Source organism: Euleptes europaea, chromosome 17 (genome assembly GCF_029931775.1).
Source record: "Euleptes europaea isolate rEulEur1 chromosome 17, rEulEur1.hap1, whole genome shotgun sequence".
Classification (NCBI taxonomy): domain Eukaryota; kingdom Metazoa; phylum Chordata; class Lepidosauria; order Squamata; family Sphaerodactylidae; genus Euleptes; species Euleptes europaea.
In genome coordinates this window covers 47,060,815-47,088,586 of record NC_079328.1, presented here as the reverse complement: position 1 = coordinate 47,088,586, position 27,772 = coordinate 47,060,815, and the positions used below count along the sequence as shown (strand labels likewise).

Sequence of the window (27,772 nt, the reverse complement as noted above, 5' to 3'; positions counted from 1 at the left end):
ATAGAGATCAGTTCACCTGGAGAAAATGGCCGGATTGGCAACTGGGCTCCATGGCATTGAAGTCCCTCCTCTCCCCAAACCCTGCCCTCCTCAGGCTCCACCCCCAAAACCTCCCACCGGTGGCAAAGAGGGACCTGTGGAAACCCTATGAATCATGCACTTTCCACTTTCACTGCACTTTGCAGCTGGATTTTACCGTGTGAAACGATCATTGAAGTGCATTGAAAGTGGATTGAAAGTGCATTATTCAGCACGTGTGAAAGCAGTCTGAAACTGGTTTGTAGGTCATGGGGTGTGATTAACAGAAGCTGAGAAAGCTGCAGAGGAGCACAGTAATTTGTTCACTAGAATTTTTGTTTCGTTCCTCCCTCCTGTCGGTTGTTTAAGGAAGGTATTAAGATCAGGTTTTGGGAATATGAAGCTTCTTCCGGGCATGTCTAATCTGAAATCTGCTGCTTTTAAGTCCATGTTAAGAAGCAGGAAGAGGCCACAGAGGTTGGCTCTGTCGGCACCATTGTGCAAGAGGGTTTCAGAGAGAGAGTCGTATTGGTTTGCAGTAGAACAGCAAGATCTGAGTCGAGGAGCACCTTAGAGACCGACAAGATTTTCTGGGTATAAACGTTCGAGAGTCAAAGCTCCCTTTGTCAGATCTGGCCTCGAATCTAATTGCGGAAGAGGACTGGCAAATTCCCCCTTGTCTCTGGGGAAAGTGGGTTCAAGCAGCAGAGTTTGCACCGCACTAGGGTTGCCTACTCTGCGTTTAGAAATTCCTGGGGATTTCAGGGTGGAGCCTGGGGAGGGCAGGGCTTGGGGAGGGACCTCAGCCAGGTACATCACCATAGAGTTCACCCTCCAAAGCCCAGGGAACTGCTCTTTGTAGCCTGGAGATTAGATATAATCCAGGACACTTACTTATAAATTGGGTTGGTTTGGGCAGCACTTCAAATGTGAGGTTTTTGCCTGCGTTTTCCAAGGTACAGAGAAAGGTTTTGTACACCCCCAGTTCCTGGGGGATTCTACAGAGAGCTGCCCTACCCCTAGAATTGCCAGCTCCGAGTTGGGAAATACCTGGAGATTTTGGGGGTGGAGTCTGAGGAGGGAGCAGGGTTTGGATAGGGGAGGGACTACAATGCCATAGAGTCCACCTTCCAAAGTGGCCCTTTTCTCCAAAGGAACTGATTTATATTGCCTGGAGATCAGTTGTAACAGCGGGAGATCTCCAACCACCAACTGGAGGTTAGCAACCCTACCCACCCCACCAAAGCTTCATGCAATTTCCCCGCCATTCAATAGCTGGAATTGAATCCAGCAGAATCTCATTTTCTGCCCCTGAGCATTTCTCCTCTGCTCTAACCATGCTGATTACAATGTGCACTGTGTGCACTGTGCCTCGGCCTCCTTTGCAAGCATTTTTCACAACACCCCTGCCGCCTTCTGACTGGGATAAAAAGACTCAGATGCATCTGAAAAAGGGAACTTTGACTTTCAAAAGCTGAAGCCCTGAATATCTTGTTGGTCTCTAAAGTGCTACCGGACTCAAAATGAACTGCTCTACTGCAGTCCAACACAGCCACCCTCTGAGAGCCAGTGTGGCGTAGTGGTTAAGAGCGGTGGTTTGGAGTGGTGGACCGGGTTTGATTCCCCACTCCTCCACATGAGCGGTGGAGGCTAATCTGGTGAACTGGATTTGTTTCCCCACTCCTCCACATGAAGCCAGCTGGGTGACCTTAGGCTAGTCACACTCTCTCAGCCCCACCCACTCACAGGGTGTCTGTTGTGGGGAGGGAAGGTGATTGTAAGCTGCTTTGATTCTCCCTTAAGTGGCAGAGAAAGTCAGCATATAAAAACCAACTGTTCTTCTTCTCCTCGTCCGAAACTCACTGTTCAATGCTAAACAGTTGAGGGGGGGGATACAGCAGGTTCGATACCACTGGATCCAGTCTAAATAGACTGGTTTCAGTTTGGCATGGTCCAATTGGCTTTTATTTTTAAACTGGAAATCCTGAGATCCACCGATTCACTTTTGCAAAGCAAACATGCACTCTCTGGATCTCCTGACAATTATAACTGAACGACTGGCAAGGCAAGGCTAGCGTCCTGCATTCTTTTCAAGAATTTTAGGACTAAACAAGTGATGCTTAGGTGGTCTTCCAGAAAGTGGACATTAATCCTGTGATGGACAAGGATCTACCCCTAGCTTACCATCTGCTTAGAGCACCCTGTCTGTTTCATACGGGAAACCCCTTCCTTGAAATTATTGTCTCCCAGACAAACAGGAACCTGCCTAACAGCCTCCCAAAACTCTTCGTTTTGACCTTTGGGTCACTGTGGATAAACAAAAGAAGAAAAATGAGAAAGAGATTTACAGGAGGAAGCTGCAGAACTGGCTTTGTCTGATATATTTTCCTTGTTATCCTCAAGGACCCTTTAAAGGTAATTATGCATGGGGGTTTTACCTGAGGTTCGTTGCTGGCTGGACCCCACACATTCGTGTTGGGAATCTATGCACCAGCAGTCTCCAAGCTCAAATCAAACCCCTGCCTCTTTAAATGTTGCTGTGCAATTGGCTTACTTTGTAGAGCTTACTGTGAGAGACAATTTCCCCTCCAAACCCAATTGCCACATAAAAAAGCATTTTAAGAACAACTGCCAAAAAAATAAAGCGATCTGAAATGTGTGTGTGTGTGTGGGGGGGGGGGGGAGAAATCCAAGCTTTAGTTTTAAAAAGGCTTTCTTGTGCTCAGAAAGAGCGCCGAGAAAGCAGGAAGTATTTGAATCCCCGCCTCTGGACATGCTGCTTTGTAATTGGCTGTGAACAAACCAAGGCTTGGGTGTCCCACACTTTGCCTTATGCATGGAGATTTCATCCTGGCTTTGCTCAAGGAAGATGGAAGAGTCAGGTTGAGGAATGGGAAGACCCGGACATTGCGAGGGGTGGCAGTGAGGTCATCTCTAATGGATGGAAAACTCATGCATAACTCCAAGGAACAACAGATTCAGACCGGGGTAAACATGAGTGCCCCTGACCTGGATGGCCCAGGCTAGCCTGATCTCGTCAGATCTCAGAAGCTAAGCAGGGTCAGCCCTGGTTAGTATTTGGATGGGAGACCACCAAGGAATACCAGGGTTGCTGTGCAGAGGAAGGCACTGGCAAACCACCTCTGTTAGTCTCTTGCCATGAAAACCCCAAAAGGGGTCGCCATAAGTCGGCTGCGACTTGATGGCACTTTACACACACAAACATGAGTGAAAGTACCCATGCGTAAATGACCAAAGGCTCAGAGACACCTGAAGTCTGAATGTTGATTTGGGCCCCACCACCACCTCCCTTTAGGGATGCCAGCCTCCAGGTGGGACCTAGGGATCCCCCGGAATTACAGCTCATCTCCAGACTACCGAGATCAGTTCCCTTGGAGAAAATGGATGCTTTGGAAGGTGGACTCTATGGCACTGTACCCCACTGAGGCCTTCCCAGGCTCCATCCCCAAATCTCCAGGAGTTTCACAACCTGGATCTGGCAACCCTACCCCCCCATCCCCCATCAGTGGCCAGGGGGGACCTGGCAACCCTGCCTGCCTTCCAAGTGAGCTGTACATCCATGCTTTTTTATCTCAATTACAAAAATACACATAATTGTTTCAAAAACCATCTCTCTTTGACATCACACTTTAAGACAAGAGCATGTTAGGTCTCAAAAACTGATCCCCCCAAAATTAATATTGGATGTTGTTTCCAAGTAGAGTAGTCACACAAATGAGATCCATCTAGGATTGGCTGCAAATGTAGGGAGGCCCTGGTCAAACTCCCACCCAACTAAGCCCGGTGAGGGGCTGTGGCTCAGTGGTAGAGCATCTGCTTGGCATGCAGAAGGTCCCAGGTTCAATCCCTGGTATCTCCAGTTAAAGGGACTAGGCAAGTAGGTGGTGTGAAAGACCTCTGCCTGAGACCTTGGAGAGCTGCTGCCGGTCTGAGTAGACAGTACTGACTTTGATGGACCGAAGGTCTGATTCAGTATGAGGCAGCTTCATGTGTGCTTGGGGGGGGGGGGGCGGTGAATCAGTGGCAGAGCCTCTGCTTGGCATGCAGAAGGTCCCAGGATCAATCCCTGGCATCTCCAGTTAAAAGGACCAGGCAAGTAGGTGATGTGAAAGACCTCTGCCTGAGACCCTGGAGAGCCGATGCCAGTCTGAGTAGACAATACTGACTTTGATGGACCCAAGGGTCTGATTCAGTATATGCCAGCCTCATGTGAAAGATACAGCTTTGGCCAACATTTGCCTTCTACAAGCAACGTAAGCCAAATATAACAGAAAAAGAAGTGTATTACTAGGGTTGCGATCAGAACCACCAATGGGAGGATTGCTGGTAAGAGACGGATAGGAATGAGAACAGCTTTCAAAAGAAATCAATCAGTTGGAACACACGGCACACACCTGAAGTGGAACACAATGCAAGAAAAGAAGCAAGAAGGAATATCAGAATTGCCTTGTTGGGTCAGGTCCAAATCTACAAACACCAGGGTTTCCAGCACAGGGTGTGTGTATGTCAGACAGATTTTCTTTCAGCAGGGCAGAACATCGACAACCGCCCCTTGTTCTGGATCCCCAAGTATGCTCAGAAGGTACGCTCGGATCTTCCGTTTCACGTCTGGCGATACCACAAAGTCATCCATCAACTGGCTGAGATATGGAAATGTCAAGAGTCGCCGCAGGGCCAGCTTGGGAGAGGTGTTACAGCACACTAGCATTTCCGATATTTCCCTTTTAAAAACCCCTTACCTCTCCTTCCAGGTCTTTGCTCCCCAAGGGCTGGTACTTCTGGCTCCAACGGAGGCCAGAACCTTTGGGAAAGAATTTGGAGAGGCGCTTCGCTACCATCTCGGAGCCCCCAGATCAGGCCGGCCGGCTGGCGGAGAAGTGGCCCCAGCGTCTGCCCTGGCTGTTGTTTTTGGCTGCCGTTTCCTGGAGAAGGCTCAGATTCCCTCGCACGCCTGAGGATGTAGCTAGGAGGGAAAGCCGACCGGCGAGTGTTACCTGACGCCAAGGAGGTGAGGCTCCGCCTGCTGCCAGGAACAGGTGCCTGGGAGAGGCTGAATTCCTGACTCAGACCTACTCAGAAAAACTGAATGTACCTGAAGAGCTCAGCTGGCGGACGGGGTGAGCTTCCTCTGGGCTAAGGAATATTTTCAGGCTTTTTCTGGTATGATGATGGTGGAGTGGTTGGAGTGTTTGACTAGGATTCGGGAGACCCGGGTTCAAATGCCCGCTCAGTAGGGTTGCCAACCTCCAGGTAGTAGCTGGAGATCTCCTGCTATTACAACTGATCTCCAGCCCACAAAAAACGCCAACCTGGCAACTGCAGCTAGTGATCTCTTGGAATTACAATTGATTTCTAGACAACAGTTTTCCTGGAGGAAATGGCTGCTTTGGCGGGTGGGATGCATGTCCTTATACCTTGCTGAGGTCCCTCCCCTGCCCCAACCCTGCCCTCCCCAGGCTTTAACCCAAATCTCCAGGAATTTCCCAACCTGGAATTGGCAACCACAGCCAGTCTCTCTCTCTTTCTCTCTCTTATCCTAACCTACCTCACAGGGTCATTGTGCAGAAAACATGGCGACAAGGAGCCCTGTGCACACGCTCCTGAGTTTTTGGGAGGAAGGGCAGGATCGAAATGTTAGATGGATGATAACCCACAGTGGTTAATGAGGCAACATTTTATTCTCAGCACGATTTTGATTTATCAGAATGGTTTTCCGCATACTTCATAAGTTTCGCAGCCGTGTCTTAAATAGCGCAGGGACAATGGCTAAAGTTTCGAACACGAGGCTGCGTGGGTTCCTTAATGGACCAAATTGTTCCCCTCCCTGGACCATTTCAGGTTGGGGAAACGGTACATGGAGAGGAGGAGGCTGCAGACCTCTTTCCCCATGGGCTGTGGTCCCGGTTCTGGGAATGAAAGGAAACCTGCAACTGCAACTCACATCTGACCATTACATAACTCAATTCTAAGTAGCAGTGCGTTAAAGGAAGACTTAATCTTATGAACATCTGTTTTTTTAATGAATGCACATTAAAACAATTTCCAAGAGCTATAAAAATAACCCAGCCTCATGAAACACACACACACACACACAATTTTCTGTGTTTCTGAACAAACAGCACTGACACCGGGTTAAGGGCTGCAAGTTCCCATCTCCAGAGAGGCTGAAACTTTGGAATAGGGTTGCCAACCTCCAGGTGGTGGCTGGAGATCTCCCACTACTACAATTGATCTCCAGGTGATATAAATCCGTTCTCCTGGAGAAAATGGCCGCTTTGGCAATTGGGTTCTGTGGAATTGAAGTCCTTCCCCTCTCCAAATCCCACTCTCCTCAGGCTCCATCCCAAAAACCTCCCACGAGTGGCAAAAAGGGACTTGGGAACAGAAGCAATGCTCCGCCTTCCCCACCCCACTGCAGTTGCATGGGATGCTCCGTACCACATGGGACAGCTTTAAATAAAGGGTAGACAAAATCATGAAGGATAATTCCAATCGTTAACCATGCTGGTTAAATGGAGCCTCTGGGTTCAGAGGCAGTGTATCTCTGAATGTCAGTTGCTGGGCCAAAAGAACTGGAACACACACACACCCCTCCTGCGTGGGCCTTCTTTACTATCTGCTTAGCCACTTTGGGACTCAGGATGCTGGATTAGATGGACCATTTTGGTCTGACCCACACTCAGGCTCCTCTGATATTCTTCAGAGTCCACCCTGGCTGCCATGCTGCCCAATTTAAGGAGGCAAGCCAAGATACCCCTAGATACGGTTGCCAACCTCCAGGTGGTGGCTGGAGATCTCCCGCTATTACAACTGATCTCCAGCTGATAGCGATCAGTTCACCTGGAGAAAATGGCTGCTTGGGCAATGGGACTCTGTGGCATTGAAGTCCCTCCCCTCCCCAAACCCTGCCCTCCTCAAGCTCCGCCCCAAAAATCTCCAGGTATTTTCCAACCTGCAGCTGGCAACCCTACATGGTGCCTGTGGGTACCATAACGCCCATCAACACTTTTTCTCATGCCCGCCAAGTGTTTTTAGAAAGTGGGTGGGGTCAGCTGGGGCTTTTGCCAAGCAGGGCCTCTGATTGGCTGGTCAGATTAAGTGTGTGTTAAGTGCCGCCAAGTCGCTTCCGACTCATGGCGACCCTATGAATGAAAGTCCTCCAAAATGTCCTATCTTTGACAGCCTTGCTCAGATCTTGCAAATTGAAGGCTGTGGCTTCCTTTATTGACTCCATCCACCTCTTGTTGGGTCTTCCTCTTTTCCTGCTTACTTTTCCTGATTACATGGCATCCTGTTAAACCGAGCTTCTGCCTGAAATACAGAAGAGTGACTCTTAGAATTAACCTTGCTCTCGGACGTTTCGGGGTTGGCTCCGCCTTCTGCGGCAGCCATTTTTTCAGAAGGCCAAAGGTGCCCACAGCCTCAAAATGGTTGGGGACCCCTGCCCTTGAGGTCGTGGGGCCTTCCGATCAGCTCCGGACTGTGCAGTAGGCCCTTTCCAGGTCTTCAGCCCCACCTTAAGGAGATTCCTTTGGTCCGCCGAAAAAGATACACATCTAGAAAGAGACTCGCTGCCCCTGGCTGGGCTGACATACTGAGGCCGCACCGCTGGTATGTGGCAAAGCAGGTAAGGGTTATAAATATTCTGTCAAAAGGTTTCTGTGGGAAAACAGGCAGCGTTCAGGTGGCCAGTGCAAACCTAGTAAACCTCTCACCTGGCAAGGAGCCTCCTTTTTTCTCAATGGGAAGCAGCAAATGTCATGTTCCAAAGCTGTTGACACAGTTGCCATTCATATGTCACACTGGAACAGGGGTATTTTAGTCCATCATGGGCGCTTTCACACATGTTGAAGAATGCACTTTCAACCCACCGTCCATGCCAATTGCAAAACGGATTTTTCCCCCCTGTGTGAGATGGCAAAATCCGCTTTCAAGCGATCGCTAAAGTGCTTGAAAAGTGGATTGGTCACCCCCCACCCCATAGAGAAGTATGGTAAAGTTACAATGCTTCTCTATGGAGGAGGGGGTTGACCCCTTCGGGACCCCATAAAATCGGACCCCCTGACCCAGTCTTCACCAAATGTTGGGGTTCGTACAAGGAGAGTCACTTGAAGCTACCCTGACAATTTGGGAACTCTACCTCCAAAAATGCGTCTCCCAGTGCTCATTAAAAAGATTCCCATAGGGAAAAGCCTGGGGAAAGCCGAAGCTGAAAAAAGCCAAATATCTATTTGGCTGATTCAGCTATCTGCTATCTTTCTCTCTCTCTCTCTCTGTGTGTGTTAAGTGCCATCAAGTCGCTTCCGACTCATGGTGACCCTATGAATCAATATCCTCCAAAATGTCCTATCTTTGACAGCCTTGCTCAGGTCTTGCAAATTGAGGGCTGTGGCTTCCTTTATTGAGTCAATCCATCTCTTGTTGGGTCTTCCTCTTTTCCTTCTGCCCTCAACTTTTCCTAGCTTGATTGTCTTTTCCTGTGACTCTAGTCTTCTCATAATGTGACCAAAATACAATAGCCTCAGTTTAGTCATTTTTGCTTCTAGGGAGAGTTCTGGCTTGATTTGATTTGGCAGTCCACGGTATCCGTAACACTCTCCTCCAACACCACATTTCAAAGGAATCTACTTTCTTCTTATCAGCTTCCTGTCAATGTCCAGCTTTTACACCCATACATAGTAATAGGGAATATGATGGCATGAATTAACCTGATCTTGGTGGTCAGTAACACATCCTTACGCTTAAGAATCTTTTCTAGCTCTAGATCTGCTATCTGGCTTCGGCTTTATTCCCAAATTTTGGTATTCAGTAAAACCAAAACCTGAATATTGCTGAAATGGCTAATTTTGGGTTTATTTTCGGTTCAGATTTATCAATATGCACAGCCCTAGGATTGAAACGATTGTGCTGCTGCCGTTGGTTTCAAAGGTAAACTTTAATGTCAGTCACCCGTCTCCAGCTGTCCCCTGACTCTTCTGCCCCCTTTCCTTCTGACCTCCTCTCGAGTCTCTTCTGTTGTTAAATCCCACGTATAAAGTTAACTGTTCGGGAAGCAATAAATTTATTTTCTCCTAACACTAATCTACTCTTCAAAATAAATACCTTGTGACAGAAGACTGGAATCTTTCATAAAACTTTGCATTCGTGGTCAGCCACCCCACTGTATATCTCAGCAATTTGTTTTTTAAAACTGACACCAGACATACGAAAAGGGATGTAAATGTTGCTGGGGTTACATGAAAAATGGCTTTATACAAATGCTTTCACACGTGAAATGATTTTCACAGGATCATAGAGATGATACCATGGCCTTTTATCCATGGGTTGTTTCCGTGGCAATCACCTTCAACTACTTTGGGGCTTTGTTTTCATTATGCATGTCTTTCCCGACCTTTAAATGTCACTTAGCTGTCTCCCTGCATTTCCCCCGTGTTTTCTGGATGCTGTTTCTGGCAGCATCCAAAAAACATGGGGAAAGTGCGGGTCGAGAGCGAAGTGACTTCTAAAGGTCAGGAAAGACATGCATAATGAAAACAAAGCCCTGAAGTAGTCAGAGGGGGCGCAGGGTGATTGCCACAGAAACAACCTGTGCATGAAAGGCCCATGTGAAGGGTCTGAGGAGCTGGGTTGAATCATAAGCAAGTCCTCCCAGAAACAAAATCACCACCACCTTAACTGGACTGGAGAGACCAAAAGAATGCCAATGAAACATGCACAGACAGAATTTGATAAACAGGCTAGCCCCTCGACGGACAACATGCTTTTATTTTATTTCCCCTACAAGTAGTAAAATATTACTCTGTGTGAGTAGTGCCGTCAGGCTGCAGTAGACTTATGGTGACCCCAGCAAGGGGCTTTCAAGGCAAGTGAGAAGCAGAGGTAGTTTGCCATCGCCTTCCTCTGCAGAGCCTTCCTTGGTGGTCTCCCATCCAAGAACTTAGCTTCTGAGATCTAATGAGATTGGGCTATACCATGCGGCCTTCCCTCCAGCGTGGTGTAGTGGTTAAGAGCAGTGGTTTGGAGCAGTGGACTCTGATCTGGAGAACCGGGTTTGATTCCCCACTCCTCCACTTGAGTGGCGGAGGCTCATCTGGTGACCTGGATTTTTTCCCCCACTGCTCCACATGAAGCCAGCTGGGTGACCTTGGGCAAGTCACAGCTCTCTTAGAGCTCTCTCAGCCTCACCTACCTCACAGCGTGTCTGTTGTGGGGAGGGGAAAGGAAGGTGATTGTAGGCTGATTTGATTCTTCCTTATGTGGTAGAGAAAGTCGGCATATAAAAACCAACTCTTCTCCTTCTCCCAGCACGATATTACTACTCACTGGAAATGTTAGATTAATGACTTGTGAATGATGGTGAAAAGATTAGTTTAAAAGGCAGGAGAACTCTGTCCAAAATAAGGACTTTATCGTGATGTATGTAGCAAGTGAAAAGGCAGCTTAGTGCCTCTGCTTGTAGACAGGGGAACAGGGTGTTAAGCTCATATTATCTATCGCTGTATTTCCAGGGAACAATTCTCTTTGTCAGAATCCCAGCTGGGTTTTTTGGGTGGGACGAAACTCTAACAAAAACATAGAGTGGGGGAGAGTGTGTGGTAGGAAGATAAGGCGTCCGACTGGATTAGCAGCCCTGAGGTCATCCAGGAGACAAAAACAGAAGCCAGGAGAGAGAAGGTCAGACCAAAGCGAGAAGCGGGGAGGTCAAGTCAAGAGGAGAGATGGTGTCCTTCCAGAGGGTGGTGCAAAAATCAAGTTAGAATCGAGTGCACAAGAGGGGTTGTGAGTAAGGCCCAGTGGTGGTAACAGGAGCAGATGCGTCATTAGGTATTTTCACACCGAAGGCCAACCATCGGTAGCATTCTCTATGGGACTTTGCAGGAATCAGCCGAGGTGCTTCTGCGGTTGTTTCACGTAACCCAAACCCACCACGTTATTGGAGCTGCTTCCTGTAAGATAGCAACGTAGCCAGAAGATTATTATTTTTTTCCAAAAAAAGTTTTATTAATAAAAATGGACAGCCAACAATAAATATATGCATAAACTAAAATCAAATAGTCACATAATCACATATTGGCCATTTTTGCATGGTAATTAGCAATGCGTTCCAGGCTGAATTGCCCCACATATTTTTTTGAATTTTGCATGCTGAACAGTCATTCTGGAAGTGACTGCAAAGCAGGCGCATACCTGTTTCGCATTACTAAACAGCCCATTTAACGTGACCTTTGTTGTTTGCCGTGAAGAATCCCCCTCAAGGAACCATGTAAAACAACAGAGGCGTGTTAGCTATGCACATGCTAATGGCTATGCAAACAGGAATGAAGGAGCAGGCGAGGGGGGGTGGAATTTCTCCTTTTGCATCGGGACCGTGAATAGGTATTTTTAAAGTCGCATTTTAAAAAAGCTTTGAGCGAACATCAAAATTGACCATGCAAAAATGGCCAAAGTCATATAAAATACTTTACAACACTGCATCCGTAGCCCCTTTTCACTTACCTGAAACTATATCTTATTATAAAATGGACATTTCCATTCTTTGAATGGTTCTTGTCCTTAACAGGTCTACACTATTAATATCATAATTTTTTGATAGTAGTGTTACAAATGTTAACTGCAGCTAGAATGGTCTTTGCTAGGCAGTGGAATCAGAAAACTTCCCCTAAGATACATGATTGGTTGTCAAAAATAAAAGAGGTATATATTTTAGTGAAGCTTACCGCATAGCCGGAAGATGAGAAGGGCCAGTCAATAAAACGGTAAGTCATTTTTACAATCTCTACGAAGATATGACATAAAGGCCCCTCAAGGGGATAAGCAAGAGAGCCCAAGAGTTGGACTTTCCCTTTCAAAGGGGGTGAAAAACCTACGTGATGCATACTTTTATAAGCCTCAGTCAGCTTTCCCCCTTACCTACATAAGTGCCGTCAAGTCGCAGTTGACCTATGGCGGCCCCAGCAAGGGGCTTTCAAGGCAAGTGAGAAGCAGAGGTGGGCTTGCCCTTGCCTTTCTCTGCAGCGTCTTTCTTGGTGGTCCCCCATCCAAGTACCAATCCTGGTTAGCTTCCAAGGTCTGACGAAATCGGGCTAAACCATGCTACCTTTCCTTCCCGCTTCTCCCGTTAGTCATCTTTTTTCAAAAGCCAACCATCGCTTAGGACTCGGTGGCTGGCCACTGAAAAGCATCGTTCTTGGTTATCGGCCAACACCTGTCTGTATACGCAAATCATCCCTTGGCACTGCATACATAAACTTGCCCCTGATCTGTTTTGAATAAAGGGATTGGGTGTGCATTAGATCCAACCTGACATGCAGACATGCCTTGAAACTGAATTCATCACAATTCCGAATGCCGGTGTCTTACCCAAGTATTCCTTGTAATACTTAGGCTGCAGGTTCCGCCCATCTGGGGAAAACAACAGACAAGCCACAATGCAATCATTACCTGGTTGGCTAACAGCCGCCTACGCTTTGTTTGTACTTTAACTGGCCCATTTGCATCAAAGCCATGACAAATGCAGGGTGTTGGCCTCACCTGGCCTTGAAGGAGCTCCGTGTCCCACAATCGTCCAGAAAGGACGGGGACAGATCTGAGTATTGAGCAGACTAGAGACCCAAACCATTCATCATGTGCTCTGTGGAACAGTTACACAGACACCTAGTGTCTGGAAGCGAGAAGTACATGCAGGATGGGGTTGCTGACTCTAGGCTGGGAAACTCCTGGAGATTTTAGGGGTGGAGCCTGGGGAGGGGTAAAACACCCTAGAGTCCACCCTCCAAAGCAGCCATTTTCTCCAGGGGAACTGGTCTCCGTTGTCTGGGGATCAGTTGTAATTCTGAGAGATCTCCAGGCCCCTTCCACCTGGAATAGTGTTGCCAGGTCCCTCTTCGCCACCAGTGGGAGGTTTTTTGGTGTGGAGCCTGAGGAGGGTGGGGTTTGGGGAGGGGAGGGACTTCAATGCCATAGAGTCCAATTGCCAAAGCGACCATTTTGTCCAGGTGAACGGATCTTTATCGGCTGGAGATCAGTTGTAATAGCAGGAGATATCCAGCTAGTACCTGGAGGTTGGCAACCCAGACCTGGAAGCTGGCAGCCCTAAGAGGGAATGATGACGACAACTTTCTTTCTACTGCATGGAAAAACCCATGCCCACGCCAAAGGCCCCAGCCCAGTGTTGAACCCAGACCCAGGTGAAAAAGAAAAATGCTTCAGCTCCCACATGCTGGCACACGTACCTGAATTTCCCCGTAACCTGATACACTGCCCCCTGTTGGGGATGCCCTCTGCGGCATTGCCTGGGTTAATGATGTGGCATTCATATCCTGTCGGACAGTGCAGGGGCTCCTCCCCATCCTCGGTGGTGCTGCATGCCTCGGCTGCAACACAAACAGCATACTAGCAAGCAAAGCTGACTGGCTCTGGGAGTGATTTTCTTTTGCTAAGCTCTCGTGCATAGATGAAGAAGAGTTGGTTTTTATATGCCAACTTTCTCTACCACTTAAGGGAGACTCAAACCGGCTTATAATCACCTTCCTTTCCCCTCCCCACAACAGACATCCTGTGAGGTAGATGAGGCTGAAAGAGTGTGACTAGCCCATGGTCACCCAGCTGGCTTCGTGTGCAGGAGTGGGGAAACAAATCCAGTTCACCAGATTAGCCTCCGCCGCTCATGTGTAGGAGTGGGGAATCAAACTCGGTTTTCCAGATCAGAGTCCACTGCTCCAAACCACCACTCTTAACCATTACACCCCGCTGGCTCCTGTGGGTCCCACTTACAGCTTAGGGGTCCCACTTGTGTAATGCCTATAATCTTCATTATTATTGGAAATGTATGCTTTTATACTCAGTCCGCATACTCACACTTATAAAGATGCTAAGCCCAGGGTATAAGGGTTAGCATCTAGCACAATACCATATTCTGCACACATATATAATGGCAATACCCCATGTATAAGGGGTCAAGTATTATTCTTTGGTTCCTGTTCACTCCTGTGTGATCACTGAGTTAGCATCAACTGGCATCCACTACGGATCAGGTGCCAGTGAGATCATCCTTGCAGGCCTGGTACAGCTAGCCGCCCTAATGGTGCCCAAGGCAGTGATTTAGGGGTGTCAGATAAGAGTGTGAAGTTTCGTTTCTCCATTAGAGATCCTATGGCCACCTAAATCCACACCTCAAAACCACACTGATAGGATCTGCTCATCCAAATGTAGCCATTATTGGGTCTTTGTGTCTGTACGCACTATATTACATATTTTGTAACACTCCTGACCAGAAGTTATAAACGTTGTTGCAATCCTTTTTTCTGGTGTGTGAATTGTTCCTGCCGCATTTGGGGCAGTCCTCACCTGGTGTGTCTATTGGGCCCAATAAACAAACTGCTTTGAACTCCCAACCTCCTACTGTGTTATTGTCATTGGGAATTAATACAGTAATACAGGCATTTCACTTGCTAGGGCTGGCAGGTTTCCCTTCGCCACCGGCGAGAGATCGTTGTGGTGGGGCTGGGGTGTGTGTGATCGGTGCAATAACGTCATTTCCGGGGCAAACCCAGAAGTGACAGGGACGCTCTAGCACATTCCTCCAAAAACTCTATGGAAACCATAGACTTTTCTGCTGCCGCCCACCAGCCAGCTGAGGGGCGGCGGGCGGCCCCCTTAGTTGGCGGGCAATTGCCCACCATTTCCTGGTATCTGTCAACTCTACCACTTGTCCACTTATGGCAGGACATCTCCAACCAGCTGCAGCCCTTGCCCGCCGGTGCTCGGCTCATCAGCAGGCAGAAAATGGAGTCAAAGGACGGAGGTGTGAACATCCTTGGGGGGAAATTACAAAGGAAAATAACCCCTTGCCCTCTTGCAGGAAGTGCTGACCATAGAGTTCCTAGTGATATCTAGCGCTACCCGGAAGTGCGAAGGGTAGCTCTAGCAATTGCCAGACGCTCTACAGCAATCCTACCATCGAGTTTTTGTCAATTGCTAGAAGTTCCCTTGTCACTTCCAGGTAGCTCTAGGAATCGCCAGGAACTTATGATCACAATTTCCAGTAAGTCGCACGGGTCTTATTTTTCTTTTTTAATTTGTCTCCCGGGATATTTCCACCCCACCACAACTCTCCTGCTGGTTGCCTGGCAACCCTACAGCTCCTTGCCCCCTGACCCCCGTCCTTCAGACACTGGACTGCTAAACCTCTCTCACTGGCCCTCTGAGTCCCCACTCTCTTCTCCCTTTTCCTTCCTATCCCTCTGTCCAGTTCCAAAGTCACGTCTCCGCCCAGGACACCTTCAGCAATCAGCTACCCAGGGCCTCTGCAAACTTCATTCTGGTTGTTGGCTGCCCTTTGTATGGTGGCAGTCAATCACTTGGACCTTCCAAAGGATTCACATGTTTTTCTGACCTCAACATACCTTGCAAAACTTCTTCTGGTCCATCAAGTAACCAGCCGTTTCCACCCAGCCAGCGTGGTTTGGGCTGTACCAGCCAATCCAAAACTGCAAAGAAACCACATCGTCGGAAAGGGTGGACAAAGGCAAAAGAGGAAATAGGAAAGCTGGGTTGAATCAATAGACCCAGCAGTTAGAACATAAGAACATAGGAAAAGCCACGCTGGATCAGATCAATGCCCACCAAGTCCAACAGTCTGTTCACACGGTGGCCAACCAGGTGCCTCTAGGAAGCCACTAACAAGACGACTGCAGCAGCACCATCCTGCCTGTGTTCCACCGCACCCAAAATAATAGGCATGCTCCTCTGATACTAGAGAGAATAGGTATGCAGCATGACTAGTATCCATTCTAACTAATAGCCATGAATACCCCTCTCCTCCATGAGTATGTCCAGTTCGGTGTTGTGTTTGTGTGTTTCTGTAATAATTCCTGGGAGTGGTGAGTAAAACCTATCATGTGGCGCTGAGTTCCACATGCTGCGATGCCTTTCGCTTTGACCCCTTCTGCCTTTTTTCTTATTCCCAGCACCGAGTTCCATGCATAATCCTATAGTCTACACACATTGTAAGACGAAAGGAAGTATCTTCCTTCATTAACTCTCTCTACAAAAATATTCATCGATAGATTGGGCAGAGTTTCCAAACAGTGGGTTCAGGACAATGCAAAAGATTGCCCCCTGGAATGTGTCTTGGGGTAGACAATCAGATTTGCCTGACACTGACCTTCATGTCCTGCTGGCATCAAAGTGTCCCTTGAACTTAATGTTATTATTTCTTAGATTTCTACCGCACTCTCTATCCCGGCCGAAAATGGGCTCAGAGCAGCTCACATCCGTCAAAATATACATATCATATATAAAACCAAATGCATTCAATAAAACTCTAAACATACATTTAAAATCTTCAACTACCGATCTGCGCCAACCACTAGGTCATACCACCCATTTAGTTTTTGCGGTCAATTTTGTATTTAATTTCTTTCCTACACCTAACGTGAATTAACATTGCTAGTTTAAAAGCTGCCGTCTGCAATTCTATGCATGCTTTCTTGAGAGCAAAACCTTCTGGGCTTAGTTACTTGGAAGTAAACAAGCATGTGACTGGCCTGTCAAGCCAGAAAGAGGCTGGGGGAGCCTCCCCTCCTCTTTCCAAAGCCTGCCCAACCTGGAGCTGGCAAGTGGCAACCCTACTCGCTCGCCAGCCCCACCTTGAGGAACAGCCTGCCTGAAGAGGTCAGGAAAGCTCCCCCTCTCCTGGCTTTCTGCAAAATACGCAAAACTGAATTATTCAAGAGGGCTTTTCTCTTCTGGCAGTAGAGTTACACTGTGCTAAATGATTCACAAAGTGACGTGGAAAAATTATTAGCGACTGTGTTCCATACTACTATGTATAGCTCGCTGAACCCAAGAACCTACTGTGTAATTTTTGCATCATTTAATGTGTCATGTTAACACGGGCAGCTCAGTCCCAGCCACTGCAGAGGGAAAAAAGGGGTTTTTAAAAATAAAGATAAAGGGGAAAGGAGGGGGGGCGAGGCCCCAATGAAAACAGTGAGTAAATTAAATAAATAAAAATGTTTTAAATAATAATAATGATAATGAACCTGGGGGTGGTGGCACAGAGTCTAAGCAGGCGTAGATGCACCCGTTGTAGCAGCAACGTTTGTGTCTTTCGCACTCGGAATCCGAGCGGCACCCGGGCACCTCACACGCTCCGTCTGGTAGAGTCTGCGGCGGAGGCGGACAGCGGTCGTTCTTCTGGTAGGGTGCACCATGCGAATGAAGGGGGTACTCGTAGTCCTTGAAAAAAGACACAAAGCAGGTTCAGTCTAGATGACTATTGGTCGTCCCCCCACCCCCAGAACTTTTCATGTCAAATTTGATTTTTTTTCCCCTTTAAAAAATCTGTATTTTAAGGAACAGAGTTAGGTGTAAACATTGCAAATTCAGTAATGCGTGTTTTTTAAAAAAACCCTCAAACTTCTAAATCTAATAATATCCATAACTGGGAATATAGTTTGACACCTGAAAAGAGCTGCTAATTGCCTTCTTGGATTTGGAGCATTTTCTGCAATACTACGATGATCCAGAAGATGGCATCAGTTGGCAACAATATGCAGCCAGGTCTACCTAGGGACCATCCATAAAATAAATGCAACCCTGCAAAATGAAGAAAACTTTCCTTTAAACTTGCAACATTGCTCCAAGCCTTTCTTTTCTTTGTCTGGGCTGCGGTCCTCGATAAACCCGAAGACCCAAACTGCTCGCTTGTGTGTTTCAAAGCTCCTTTGGGCCTGACATTTCGGCACCTGCGTCCTTTGGATTCTTTTCCGGTTTCCCAACCGTTGGCAAGTCTCTGCAGCTGAGAGTCTTCCTTAATCCTGGAATTCAAATTGCTCAGAGGCGCTTTAATAGCAGCGTTGGCATGAGGAAAGATATCCAGCGGCTTGTTACAGCAAAAGAACACGGGGCAGAGAAGTGGAGGAACCTACGCAGAAGATTGTATTGTTTATATGACAGAAAAACAGCATGTCTGAAATATCCTGCACAGACGAGGAGAAACCACGCTGGAATTACTGCAAAGTTTCTGTAGTGCCCGGCAGGTTCTCTCTGAGTGCTCATAACCACACTGGGGAAATGCCAGCCTGCCTCTGTTATTTCTCATCTGCATCTAGTTTTCATAGATAGACTGCCCCAGTACACAGGGGCTTTGAATGAAATGGTTCCCGTCAAACCCCTTGTCCAAGATTTTGTCCTTTGAAAAGCCATCCAAGGGCCTGGTGGTCACCTAGGGTTGACAGGTCCCACTTCACCACCAGTGGGAGGTTATTGGGGTGGAGCCTAATGAGGGCAGAGTTTGGGGAGAGTGTAGCAGTCTCTGACATGATCATGGTATTTTGTGAACATGTGCAGAATTAATTCCATATAGAGCTTAAACACATCGTGCAAACTGAGCCACTATAGAGGATTGTGTAATGTATAATGAAAGTCTGTGTCATGCTGACAGGCTAGCTCTGTGTCATGCTGACAGGCTAGCTCAAGGTTAGCTCTATCAAAGCTAACTACTAAAGTTACCCTGATCTGTCCTTGAAGGGGCAGAGCTGAGCACCTTCCCTTGAAGGGGCAGCGTAAAGCACTTTGTCCATAAAGTGTGCAAAAGTCACCTTTCTGACTCAGTTGCCAGATGTCAGAATACTTGGCCTTTTCAAGGTCTCAATAGCTGAAACTGTGCTATTGAGGCATTTAAGTTCTCTTAAAGATAAGAGTAACAGGCTTACTTGCTCTTCTGTAATCTGCCCAAGGCTGTCAGTTACTAAAAGATGTTACAAAATGACAAATGTAAACAATAATTGTGTTTCATGAGTTATATAGTTAAACGTTGTGCTACAGATTTCTAAGTAGTCTCATTTAATGCGTATTGTCCTAACGAAGAGGATGGTATAGAAATTAAATATGTAACGTGATCATGTACCTCAGAAATGAGGGTTTATACTTTAAGCACAGAGGAGTGAAAGGGAAGGATGTCCATATTTGGACAATAAGATATCAGAGGACAGGAGCAGATGCCACTAAGCTCCTGGTATCTGATAAGAGAGAATAAAGGTACCCTTTTGAAGGATAAGGAAGAGGGGATAAAGGAACACTCTTAATGGGTCTAGAAACAGCATAAATACAGCTGCAGAACAGCTAGCACTTTTAGAGTGTTATGACTGACAGACTGCAGCTGTCTGGAATGACACTTCTCCATCTCAAAAGGCTTGAGATGTAAAACATTGAAACTCTGTCCTTGCGTGGACAGTAGTTCTCAGATATCTTGAAGTATCAAGATCTGGATATTTCAACATATCTTACTTACAGTCTTCTTGTGAGACTGCTCTATTCCTAGAAGAGGATAGAGACCCTTAGAATTCCTATTCTTTGAATAGGAATCTAAGTGCAGTGATCTTTCCATGTATTGGAACACTGAGAGTCCATCAGATTTATGGATTCTTACAAACTAAGCCTATTTGGCTTACCAGTGCTAAGAAGCATCCTGAACACAGGGCTAATAGCTAGACCTCTGAGATTGTGTCAGAACGTCCTCTACTTAACAGAGGGACTTCTGAACCTCCTCAGAGCAAGAGACCAGAGAAGGGAAAGGAGACTCTCTGTACTCTGTGATATATGCACAATGCACATACACAGATTGGCACAGTCAAAGAGACTGTAAACAGCTTTAAGCTAACACATAGTATTTATATATTCAGCACTGTTGTCTAAAACTAGAAAGAGCATGCATAGCATGTACATACACAATGCCTGATCTTAATGATGATCAGTTAAGAATATTAATAGAAGTCTTTAAAGGATTCAAGACTTAGCAAATACAGATACTCTGAGATAACTTCATATGTTCTCATAGAGCTTAGATTCTTAGAGGACTCCAGATGATACAGATGACACAGCAATGTATAGTGTGTCTTCTGTACAAAAATGTTATGATGTTTTGAATGATTTAAGTTAGGATGCTTCTAACCAAATCTTTCTCCTAAGAATTAACCATATTTTGACAGGATTTCTGTAACCTTATATTCTGAATGAAGGTGCATTGCACTAAGGATACTTTATGAGTATATTCTGACTAAAATACTCCTTTATGGAGGCATAGAGAATGTGAATGATTACTTGCTACATAAACATGTTTAAGACTAATGATGTCTATCCTTATATGATATTTTAAGGCTTTGCAACCAAAAAGCATATATTATATAATGTAAATAAATGTGTTTTTTATATACTTCTACTCTTGTCCATTATTATAAATTTATTGGCGTGTTCAAGAGATGTCCTAGGAGCAATAACAAGTTTCTAGGAACCGTTGATTCCGGTCTAGTGGTGTCTCGCTGAATAAGATAACATATCCCTTCTCAGGAAGGGGTCCTTTCTAAGAGTGTAGGCACTTAACGGCCCGAACCGCGACAAGGGGAGGGACTTCATGGAATCCAATTGCCAAAGCACCCATTTTCTCCAGGTGAACTGATCTCTATCGGCTGGAGATCAATTGTAATAGCAGGAGATCTCCAGCAAGTACCTGGAGCCCTATGGTTAGTACCTGGAGCCTAGGGTTAGTACCTGGAGCCTAGTGTTGCTTACCTCCAGGTACTAACTGGAGATCTCCCACAATTACAACTGATCGCATAAACGGCTAATGGAAAACCTTCCCCATAGAAGATCTTTCCTCCTCTTCTTCAAAACACTCCCTCCCAGAATCATCAACTTTTATTATTTTATTTTATTATTTTAAGCTAACTTTGATTTTTATTCAGAGATGATATTGTATCGAAATAAAACGTGATTGATTGATTGATTGATTGATACAACTGATCTCCAGTCGATAGAGATCAGTTCCCCTGGAGAAAATGGCCACTTTGGCATTTGGACTCTATGGCATTGAAGTCCCTCCCCAAACCCTGTCCTCCTCAGGCTCCGCTCCCAAATCCTCCCGCTGGTGGCGAAGAGGGACCTGGCAACCCTACCGCCTCTTCTGGGAGGATACCATCAAGATGAACAGCAAATGGTTTCATTCTTTTAAGAGCCTTATGAAAAGCAAGCGGTCTCAAGGCAGTTCTTTGCAAGTATAAATCTTCCCCTTGGGTAAGAATGTTATTGGTGAGATGTGGATCGTGAAGGCAGGCTTAAAACCACAGAACCAAACTGGGAGACTCCCAGACTGCAACGTTTTGCGACTGAACTTAATTATGCGGCTCTGCGTTTCTATTAGTCAGGAATTTTACACCCAAGGGGTCCTGAGAGATGGCTTCCTTCCATTTGCAACTGCTAAGCCAAAATTGCAAAAAACAACTGTTTGTTTCAGCAGTTCTCCAACGTCGGCAACCCAAAACCCTGGGCTGGCGATGCTCTTATTTATTGTCATTTCTGTACCATAACTCTGAAAATTTTTTCAAGCTCTGCGGCTGTGGCTAAACCAATGGCCGTGCAGATGTGTAATCCGCGTGGCATTTTTACGAACTCCGGAACATTTTGTGGACCAGAGCCCGCTTCATCACCAGCACGAAATGAAACTTCAGTCAGTCTCTAGCAGGACCTTTACAGTTGTGCAATTCCAGGAAAAAAGCAGTTGTTCAGTTCCAGGAAAAAAATGTGCTGTTGCAAAGAAATATTTGTGCATTCAAAAAATTCAAGTCTTTGGCATTAGAGCTGACAGATGGCCAGTTCTGAAGATTTTCTCCCAAGAATGTGCACACACACAACAAAATTGGACAGGCGTGTTGCAGGAGCCTGCTACATATATGAATTACAATAATCTACCACTGTGCAGTTCCCAATTTTCCTGAGGACAGCAATGGTATCATCAGAGCACTGACCTCCCCTTCCCCCCTTCCTCCTTTCTCCTCCTTTCCTCGCTTTCCCCCCTTTTCCTCTGCCCCCTATTCGGTCCTGTCTGATTTCATCCTTAATCCTTCCTTCCCCCATATTTCCTAGAATTAGAGAATTACAGCTGGTTAAAATGCTTTACAATGTTTTAAAATGTGTCAGAATTAGAGTTGCCAACTTCCAGGTACTAGCTGGAGAAAATGGCCACTTTGGAAGGTGGATATGGCATTATACCCCACTGAAGTCCCTCCCCTCCCCAAACCCCACCCTCTTCAAGCTCCCCCCCCCCCAAATCTCCAGGTATTTCCCAACCCAGAGCTGGTAACCCTAGTAGTAATTCAGGGAGATCTCCAGGCCCCACCTGGAGGTTAGCAACTCTATGTTCTACTATTACAAGCTAAGAGGGCTGCCCTTGAGCATCAATTGATTGATGCCCTTGCATCAGTAAATCTGTTTGTCTTTATGGAGTCGCAAGATTCCCTTTTTTGCTTTCCTCCCCCTGCAATAGATGCGAGGGCCCCACTAGAAAAGGAATCCCCAGCATCTTTGCCAGCTCAGTAGCACCTGGATTACATCTTACCAAAACTAACAATCTTTCAAAAACTATCAGAAAGAACATGCCCTTGAGCGAATGGGCATTTTGCCCACCTAGTCTGTCTTATCTGCACACTAACCTGGCTTCCGTTGTGTCTTCCCTCTAGGCTAAGATATAGTAGAAGGCAACCAGAACAGATATCTGTTTTAATTTTTGTGGACCATGTGAGAGAAATAATGCTGGCCAGTGATATGTTAATTGACCGCATATTTAGGAACTGAGCCCAGGTCTCATTTATCAAGGTCGTATTCTGTATCCTTTATACCACACTGGCTTTGCAGCAAACATTCCTACCAGCACACTGCATGTGTCTATTCTTGATCTCGCTGTCCACAGAAAGCAAAACAGTGCCAAATACCCATGTGCAGAGGTGGGCACACACCTATGGTTGCCAGCCTGTAGATGGGGCCTGCAGATCCCCTGGAATAACCACTGACTTCCAGATATAGTTACCAACCTCCAGGTACTAGCTGGAGATCTCCTGCAATTAACTACTGATCTCCAGCCGATAGAGATCAGTTCCCCTGGAGAAAAGGGCCGCTTTGGCAATTGGACTCAACAGCATTGAAGTCCTTCCCCTCCCCAAACCCTGCCCTCCTCAGGCTCCGCCCCCAAAATCTCCAGGTATTTCCCAACCTGGAGCTGGCAACCCTAGTCTCAGTCCTGCTATTACAACTGATCTCCAGCGAAGAGATCAGTTCACCTGGAGAAAATTGCCACTTGGCCATTGAAACTCTGTGGCATTGAAGTCCCTCCCCTCCCCAAACCCTGCCCTCCTCAGGCTCTGCCCCCAAAATCTCACACTGGTGGCAAAAAGGGACATGGCAACTCTAGTATGGAGGTAGGTTTGCCAACCTCCAAATAGGGCCTGGAGATCTGGAATTACAACTCCAGACAGCAGAGATTAGCCACCACTGAGAAAATGGCTGCTTTGGAGGCTGGGCAGTATGGCATTATAACATGCTGAGACCCCGCTCAGGTTTCACTCCCATATCCCCAAGAATGTCCCATCCTGGAGTTGGCAACCCTACACACACCTGGCTCCACAAATTTGCTAATGGCCTACAAAACTAACTAGCACTCCATTATAATTAGGGTTGCCAGCCTCCAGGTGATGGCTGGAGATCCCTGCTATTACAACTGATTTCCAGGCAACAGAGATCAGTTCCCCTGGAAAAAATGGCTGCTTGGGCCATTGGACTCTATGGCATTGAAATCCCTCCCCTCTCCAAACCCTGTCTTCCTAGGGATCCACCCCCAAAATCTCCAGGTATTTCCCAACCTGGCAACCCTAATTATAATTCACCCCCCGCAATCAGCCTTTGGTCCTCCTTTTCTGCTTGAGAAGAGAAATCTTATACAAAATATATACTCTTGGTTTAGGTTATATATGTTTAGTTTTGCTAACTGAAATAGATGTTTTTCTCTCCCTACAGATGTTCTGGATTATTAGAGGTTGTTCAATAAATAGATTGACGAACTGGCCAGCTCCAGGTCTAGGCTTAGGCGAATTCAAAGGAAAGAAATCTCTCTTGCCCTTTCTGCACTCGTAGTCCTAGATGGCTCTTGCGAACAATACCGGGAAAGGCGCTTTCAAGGAAACGCCAATAAAAAGACCTTGCGTTTTTCAGCCTCAGACAATACTTCTGGCCTTTTCAACTTCCACCTGCTTCGTAATCAGTTTCCTCTCTCGAGAACTGAACCCCACCAAATCCCACTTGGTTCCTGTCAGTGTTAAAAAAAACCCTAAAAAACTCTCCTTCTTATACACAGGAGAATGGTAGCCACCCAGAGAGGCCCCTTAGAGAATGAAAATTTCAATACACATTTGCTTTCTTCTCTGTTTCTTAGCCAAGAGTAGCCCTCAGTGTTTGGAGTGGAGATTCTCTGTAAAGATTGCTTGAAGTTTGGTGGGGGCAGCTGATGAATGTTGGGAAAAGGGGATTCCACCCCTGGCTGAACCCATGTTGTTCCCCATGCACAGTGTCTGAATCAAAGCCCTTGGCCTGGTTTGCGTGCATATCGCTCGATTTCTCCAGCACAATCCTAAGCGTAATGGCCGAAGAAAGAACCGCTACCATGTTGCAATAAAAAAGGCTCTTGTGAGTCCACAACGGAGGCTGCCTGCTGCATCTCTGCATGATTTACTGGCCTGGCCATCTTGCAATCAGGTTCTGCTGCATCTTTGCAATGGCCATGATTGTTTCATTCAATCTTTCTGAAACTGAGCAGATTGGTACACATGCTCACACACAGCAAGAGGTTGTCCATCCTGTCTCTGCATGATTTACTGCACTGGCCTTTTGCTGGGGCAGGAGGTTTCCGTACACCTCATTCAATTTGTTCATAATGCAGAAGAAGTTAAAACAGGAGGCTGCCTGTTGTATCTCTGTATGTCTCCTTTCCACTGGCTTCCATTAGGTAAAGTGATCTTGCTGCATCTCTGCCTTGGGTGCGGTTGACGCCAGGCTGTCTCCATCACTGCTGTATACTGGCTTGTTTTGAATCATGGCTGGGTCTTGCAGAGAGATAACGGACCGTCTCGTCTGAGAGTGTGTAATTCTTGCTCTTCCGTCCTCTAAAAGGACACTCTTTCACCGTGTCTCCCATGTAAATTTGGGGAAAGAGTGCCCCCTCGGCAAAAAGAAATTTAGAAAACTCTAACTAGGCTTGTGCCTATTGATAAACCCGGACCAAAAATAAACCCGAAATTAGCCGTCCCGGTAACATTCGTGTTTCGGTTTTATCGAATAACAAAACCTGGGAACAAAGATGAAGCTGGATAGCTGATCGCCGAATCAGCCGGAAATAAAGCCAAAATATAAATTTAACGGTATGGGTATTCGGCTTCTTCCGGGTTTACCGAAAAGATCAGGCCCAATAAACCCCAACCCGAAATTTACCCAATTTCTTTTTTGTACAACCCTAACTCCAACGCAAAGGCATTCTTCTTCATTAACACAATGAGTTGGGAATGAACTCCTATCCAGCTTCCCGCGAGGGCGGCTGAACCCTGATGCCGAAACGGCGTTCAGAAGATGCGGAATTAGAATTAGGATTTTGTGCACGTTGGACCTTCTGCCCCGATCCTCTAAAGCACCAGAGGAATGATGGGAGTGCCAGAGAAATATGAGCCCTGCTAGCTCAGCGTGTTCCACCTCTATCCGAGCCCCCACAGATTGTTCTCTGCTCAAAGACCCCGAAGGCACCACAGAAGGAGGGAAGCAGGCTTGAACAAGCTCTCTTAATGAACACCTGTCCAGACAAACCTCCAGGAGCCAGAATGCAAAGGTGGGGGGGAGGGAGAGACAGAGAGACTAGGAAAGGAGGGGCAAAGATAGACAACCTTTTAGAATAGCAGACCCTGGAGTAGTTGCAATATTTAAGAATATCCATAGTGCATATTGTGCATGTGAGAACACTGCACATCAATTAACACAGAACTTCTTCCAACAGCCTTGTGAAGAAGAAGAGTTGGTTTTTATATGCCGACTTTCTCTACCTTTTAAGGAGAATCAAACTGGCTTACAATCTCCTTCCCTTCCCCTCCTCACAATAGACACCTTGTGAGGTAGGTGAGGCTGAGAGAGTTCGGAGAGAACTGCGACTAGCCCAAGGTCACCCAGCAGGCTTCATGTGGAGGAGTGGGAAATCAAACTCAGTTCTCCCAATCAGAGTCCGCCGCTCATGTGGAGGAGTGGGGAAACCAAGCCAGTTCTCCAGATTAGAGTCCACCGCTCCTAACCACTACACCACGCTGGCTGAAGTAGGATGATCATTATTCCCGTATTGCAGGGAAGTCGGGAAAACAGAAATTCTAAGAGGTAGCATATACACAAAGAATTTAAAGCACCTCGCAGCCATTGTCTCGGCAATCCTTACAGCAACCCTGTGAGGTAGGTCAGTATAACTGTTACTATTCCCTCTTCCAGCTTCAGATGTGAGATTGGTGGAAGCTTGAATAAGGTTACCTATTGAGCTTGGCGAAACTGGAATGAGAGACTTCCCAGCCTGTCATCATTATCCTATGCTAGGACTTATCCAGTTTAACCCCCATCTACAATGCGGTTAATCAGGAGTTAATATACAAGAAGGACAGGTAGACAAAGAGCTATCTTAACTGTTCAACCTTCCAGGAATCCTTGCCTTTTCCCCTGAGACATTTGACCCCTCCTGTTCCCAAAAAGCACAAGAGGGGACCGTAATCACGCACACACACACAAACACACACACACACACACTCTGCACATGCCTCCATTTCATCCTGACCAGCCCCTCCCAGATGAGAACTTTGCCTTTGACGCTCAGATCTGATCGAAATGTAGCAGGACCGGTCTACTTACGTGCAAGAGCTCTGTTGTCAGTCTGTAGTCCTTCAGAGGAATTGAGCGCTAGCCCCCCCCCCCAAAAAAACATTTTTTTAATGAGCAGGGTCTTAGCAGTGATCCCTGATTCCCAAGAAAACTGGATTAAGCCTGGATTGTAAAAAAAGAAAAAAAAATGAAACTCTTACCCATCCTTTGCTAGTGAAAAGGCTTATAAAAATCCAGCCTGCTTTAGCAGTTCAGAATCAAGAAATCCTCCCCTAGACATAGGGAGTCCCAGACAGTTTCTCACAGGATCAATTGTGATTTTACACCTCCCCTCCCCAAGTTCCTAAACTATAATTCCGGCAATTTTCTTGGGTTTGCTCAGACATGTGCCTGATACTCACATCATATTTCTCTGCCAGCTTCAGGTGAAGACCACGTTTCCAAAGTTTTTTTGCAAATCCCAAAGAGGGGGAAAGAAGCAAGAGACATGCCGTTGCGACAAAAAGCCTGGTGAAGAACTGCCATTTGCACCGCATTCCAACAAACTACGAACTTCTCGACATGAACATTTAAAATCAGAACTCCCAATCTGGACGTCAGAGATCAAATTCACTTCGGCTTTCCCCGGGGGGAGAAAAGGAGTCCAAACTATCTAGTGAGAAAACACCGCTCTTGTCTTTACACAATTATCCTTAACACGAAAACGGAGAGAGGAAGTCCAAAGCCTTAGTTCTGCTACCGAGGTCTGTCCTGGAAGTTTCCTTGCTCCAAGTTTGATCAGATTCTCTGATCTTGCAGCTGTTCCGAGCTTGTCCCTGGAAAGATAGATGGAAAGATTATTTTTAGACCTTTGTTTCAACATCTGGCACTCCTAGAGAGGCCCATTCAGAGAGAGAGAGAGAGAGAGAGAGAGAGAGAGAGAGAGAGAGAGAGAGAGAGAGAGAGAGAGAGAGAGAGAGAGAGAGAGAGAGAGGATCAGATGTCGGCTGCTGTAATGGGGAAGGGGGGA

General features: G+C 46.6%; 2 protein-coding genes across 2 annotated transcripts in view; both read right to left on the bottom strand.

The window, feature by feature from the left end:
* Positions 1 to 4,877, bottom strand: part of ATP2C2 (ATPase secretory pathway Ca2+ transporting 2) — a 37,430-nt gene extending 32,553 nt beyond the window's left edge. Inside the window, exon 1 of the mRNA XM_056862859.1 lies at positions 4,779 to 4,877. Within this exon, the coding sequence (XP_056718837.1) occupies positions 4,779 to 4,877 (99 nt within the window). The remainder of the gene's footprint in view (positions 1 to 4,778) is intronic.
* Positions 4,878 to 10,906: 6,029 nt separating this feature from the next.
* Positions 10,907 to 27,299, bottom strand: WFDC1 (WAP four-disulfide core domain 1). Its single transcript, XM_056862834.1, has 6 exons — positions 27,165 to 27,299; positions 17,085 to 17,280; positions 15,444 to 15,527; positions 13,272 to 13,412; positions 12,400 to 12,441; positions 10,907 to 10,985 (listed from the first exon to the last, which is right to left on the bottom strand). The coding sequence occupies exons 1-6, from the start codon at positions 27,297 to 27,299 to the stop codon at positions 10,921 to 10,923; spliced, it is 663 nt and encodes a 220-aa protein (XP_056718812.1). The 3' UTR covers positions 10,907 to 10,920.
* Positions 27,300 to 27,772: the final 473 nt, after the last annotated feature.

What these genes read in the sequence shown, in the direction of transcription:
- WFDC1 (XM_056862834.1), bottom strand. Translation starts at nt 27,299, where the DNA reads ATGCGGTGCAAATGGCAGTTCTTCACCAGGCTTTTTGTCGCAACGGCA. An exon ending in AGCTGGCAGAGAAATATGAT is followed by an intron (nt 17,281 to 27,164) that starts GTGAGTATCAGG and finishes TCTTTTTTCAAG; the next exon opens with GACTACGAGTACCCCCTTCA. An exon ending in ACCAGAAGAAGTTTTGCAAG is followed by an intron (nt 13,413 to 15,443) that starts GTATGTTGAGGT and finishes TTTGTGTTGCAG; the next exon opens with CCGAGGCATGCAGCACCACC.